General features: G+C 34.2%; 1 protein-coding gene across 1 annotated transcript; it reads right to left on the reverse strand.

Annotated features, from left to right (window-relative positions):
* Window positions 1–378: 378 nt before the first annotated feature.
* LOC145054250 (uncharacterized) lies at window positions 379–1751 on the reverse strand. Its single transcript, XM_079002398.1, has 2 exons — window positions 1469–1751; window positions 379–1272 (listed from the first exon to the last, which is right to left on the reverse strand). Exons 1-2 carry the CDS (start codon window positions 1491–1493, stop codon window positions 626–628), a joined length of 672 nt encoding a protein of 223 aa, XP_078858524.1. The 5' UTR covers window positions 1494–1751; the 3' UTR covers window positions 379–625.
* Between the last annotated feature and the right edge of the window lie 810 nt (window positions 1752–2561).

A 2561-nucleotide genomic window follows, 5' to 3' on the forward strand; every position in this document is an offset into this window, starting at 1 on the left:
CATATCAAACGAGACCCTAATACCCAAATTACCTATATATGCATACCAAAATTAAATACATTTTGGTTATTATTTTTTGTATATGAAAAAACTCAAACTATTTGGAACCTGAAACAACTCAGACCCCTACCTAACTATAAATACTATTTGAAACATAAAACTATACCCAAACCAGACCCCTACCAATCTTTGAGTTGCACATGACCTGAATAAATGTCAATTCATGGACGACGCTAATATGTGGGACGATACATCCCATACTACATAGACGATATTTGTGATTTAGATACACCATATAAAATAACCAATTAACCATCAACCAATTCAGAATCGTTTTTTTTAATAACTTATTCTTTTGGTACTACGGATCAATGAGTATATGGAACAACATTTTTTTTTAATATTTCATCTGAAAAATATAAAATATGTAGCAAAAGTCCGATTTTTACCGTAAAATGAGTTGAGGAAATCACTTTTCACCTCAAATATGTACGGATTATTGAAAGGGATCCAGTGGGAATTATTACATGATTGCTGCATAATCCCACTCAATATTGTCTAATTGACACTTTCCACCCTCTTAATTCTTTTTCTCCATTTTCTTTTTTTCAAAAACAGCAGACTTTTAGAAAATTTCGAGGATCTCCGTAATCGAACGGTTACAAAGAGGACACGACCCTTGCTTCGACCACATCGCTCTGGAACACACCCTACAGTAGGTGTGCCCACAGGGGATTAACGCCGCACCTTTGTTTCTCTCTGTGCACAAGCAGCACATGCTACCAATCCCTCTCGCGCCGCTGCCGTTGTCATCGGCGTCATTCTCCGCTACCTTAACAACCTTGCTGCCGTCCATTCCTTCAAACAGTCTCACTATCGATTTCAATGGCTTCGTCGTCTTCAATCCATCTGTGGGTCCCACGTTTAATTGCCGACGATCTGCCGCCAATGCCGTTGCAAGGTTCATGGTCGTGCCACCACCTGCCGGAACCTGACCGATGATAGATCCCGTCGGTGGGTTTATCGTTTCCAAAGCAGCCGGAGATTGATCCGCAGAGCTCATCAATGGTTCTTCTTCGGAATTGGTATGGAGAACCCAGTTAGATGTCCCGCAAATCCCCATGATATTGATTCGCTTCCATCCAAGCCGCCGTTTGAGGTTCTTCCACGACGGCCAACGCCGCCTTTCGCTTCCCTCCGTTTTTACCGAACTCCTTGAGCCCTGAACTCGAACAGATTCAAATGCAGTTTCCACTTGAATCTTCTGTTTCCCTGCCAATTTCGAGCAATTAAATTGCGAGAATATAACAAATAATCGAAGAAACCCAATACATGACAAAGCAATTCAACAGAATTTAAATCATGCATTGTTGATCGTCGGCACTTATACATATTCTGTATTTGTAGAAGATAATCTTAAGAAAATGCAGGAAACTGAAATATGGGATAGAAGAGATGTGATGCATACATGATATATTATGTGAATAATCCATGCTAATCGTTTATAGTTCTTAGCAATTAGGTGTGTGTGTGTGTGAATGAAGAAGTGCCAATGAAGATGAAGAAGACACGAAGACTCGAAGAGTGGTGTGTGAATAAAAGCTGGAGCGATTGAATTTCGATGCAAATATGAATATTATATATTTTTTTCCTTCCTTCAAAATATATTAGTATATGTAGAATTTTTAATAATTGTAACGTTCAAAAAGACTACTTTTGGTATAAGAAAAATTAAATATTTTTTGATACATACAAATATAAAATATTTCGTTTGCCTTTTCGTTTTTTATGAAAACAAAAAACAAACATGTTAAACGATTAACGCCAAAATAATGACACGACAAAAACCGATATTTTTGACAAGTTTGAGAGAACATTATTAATGTACATAAATATGCTAGGATTATGTGTAGCTTGTTACAGGTTCAAAGATATGATAAATAGTGTTATTTGGACGGTCTATACAGGGCGGTCCAAATGTATTATGGCCCAGGGCAAAAAAAAATGGGCCTCAAAAATAATAAATAAAATTTAATTTAATTCAAAAATAAACAATACCTTACAAAGTCCACACAAATTATTATTAATATTAGAAACATAAATATAACAACAACATTACCTAAAAGAGAAATTACTATTATTTTAATTCAAATTAGTTTTTCTGCATTCAAACTGGTATCATTTTCATTCAAACTATACGAACTTGATGGTTTAAAAAAATTATGTATAGATCTTTTATAAGTTTGATTGAAGGCATCAAAAAATTTTCGTTTCTTCCTTTTTTTTGGCTTCTAGATAATTGTTTTTTGGAAAACATTGTAGATTGTCAATAGCTAAACACTATCTATTTATAGGAAAAGATTACATCTGATTTTTGATATATGATTTCTGTCTTAAAGTTATAAAAGCCTAATATCATATTTAATTTAAATCAAGGTGCAACTGCAAAATAAAATCAAATACAAACATTCAAACATTTGAATTTAAAACTGGATTTAAAGTTTTAAATTCTGAATCATATATCAATAAATATATTACCTTCTTAAGTACAAACATCTAAA

This window comes from Lactuca serriola, chromosome 5 (genome assembly GCF_051521515.1).
Source record: "Lactuca serriola cultivar US96UC23 chromosome 5, Lser_US96UC23_V15, whole genome shotgun sequence".
Lineage (NCBI taxonomy): Eukaryota > Viridiplantae > Streptophyta > Magnoliopsida > Asterales > Asteraceae > Lactuca > Lactuca serriola.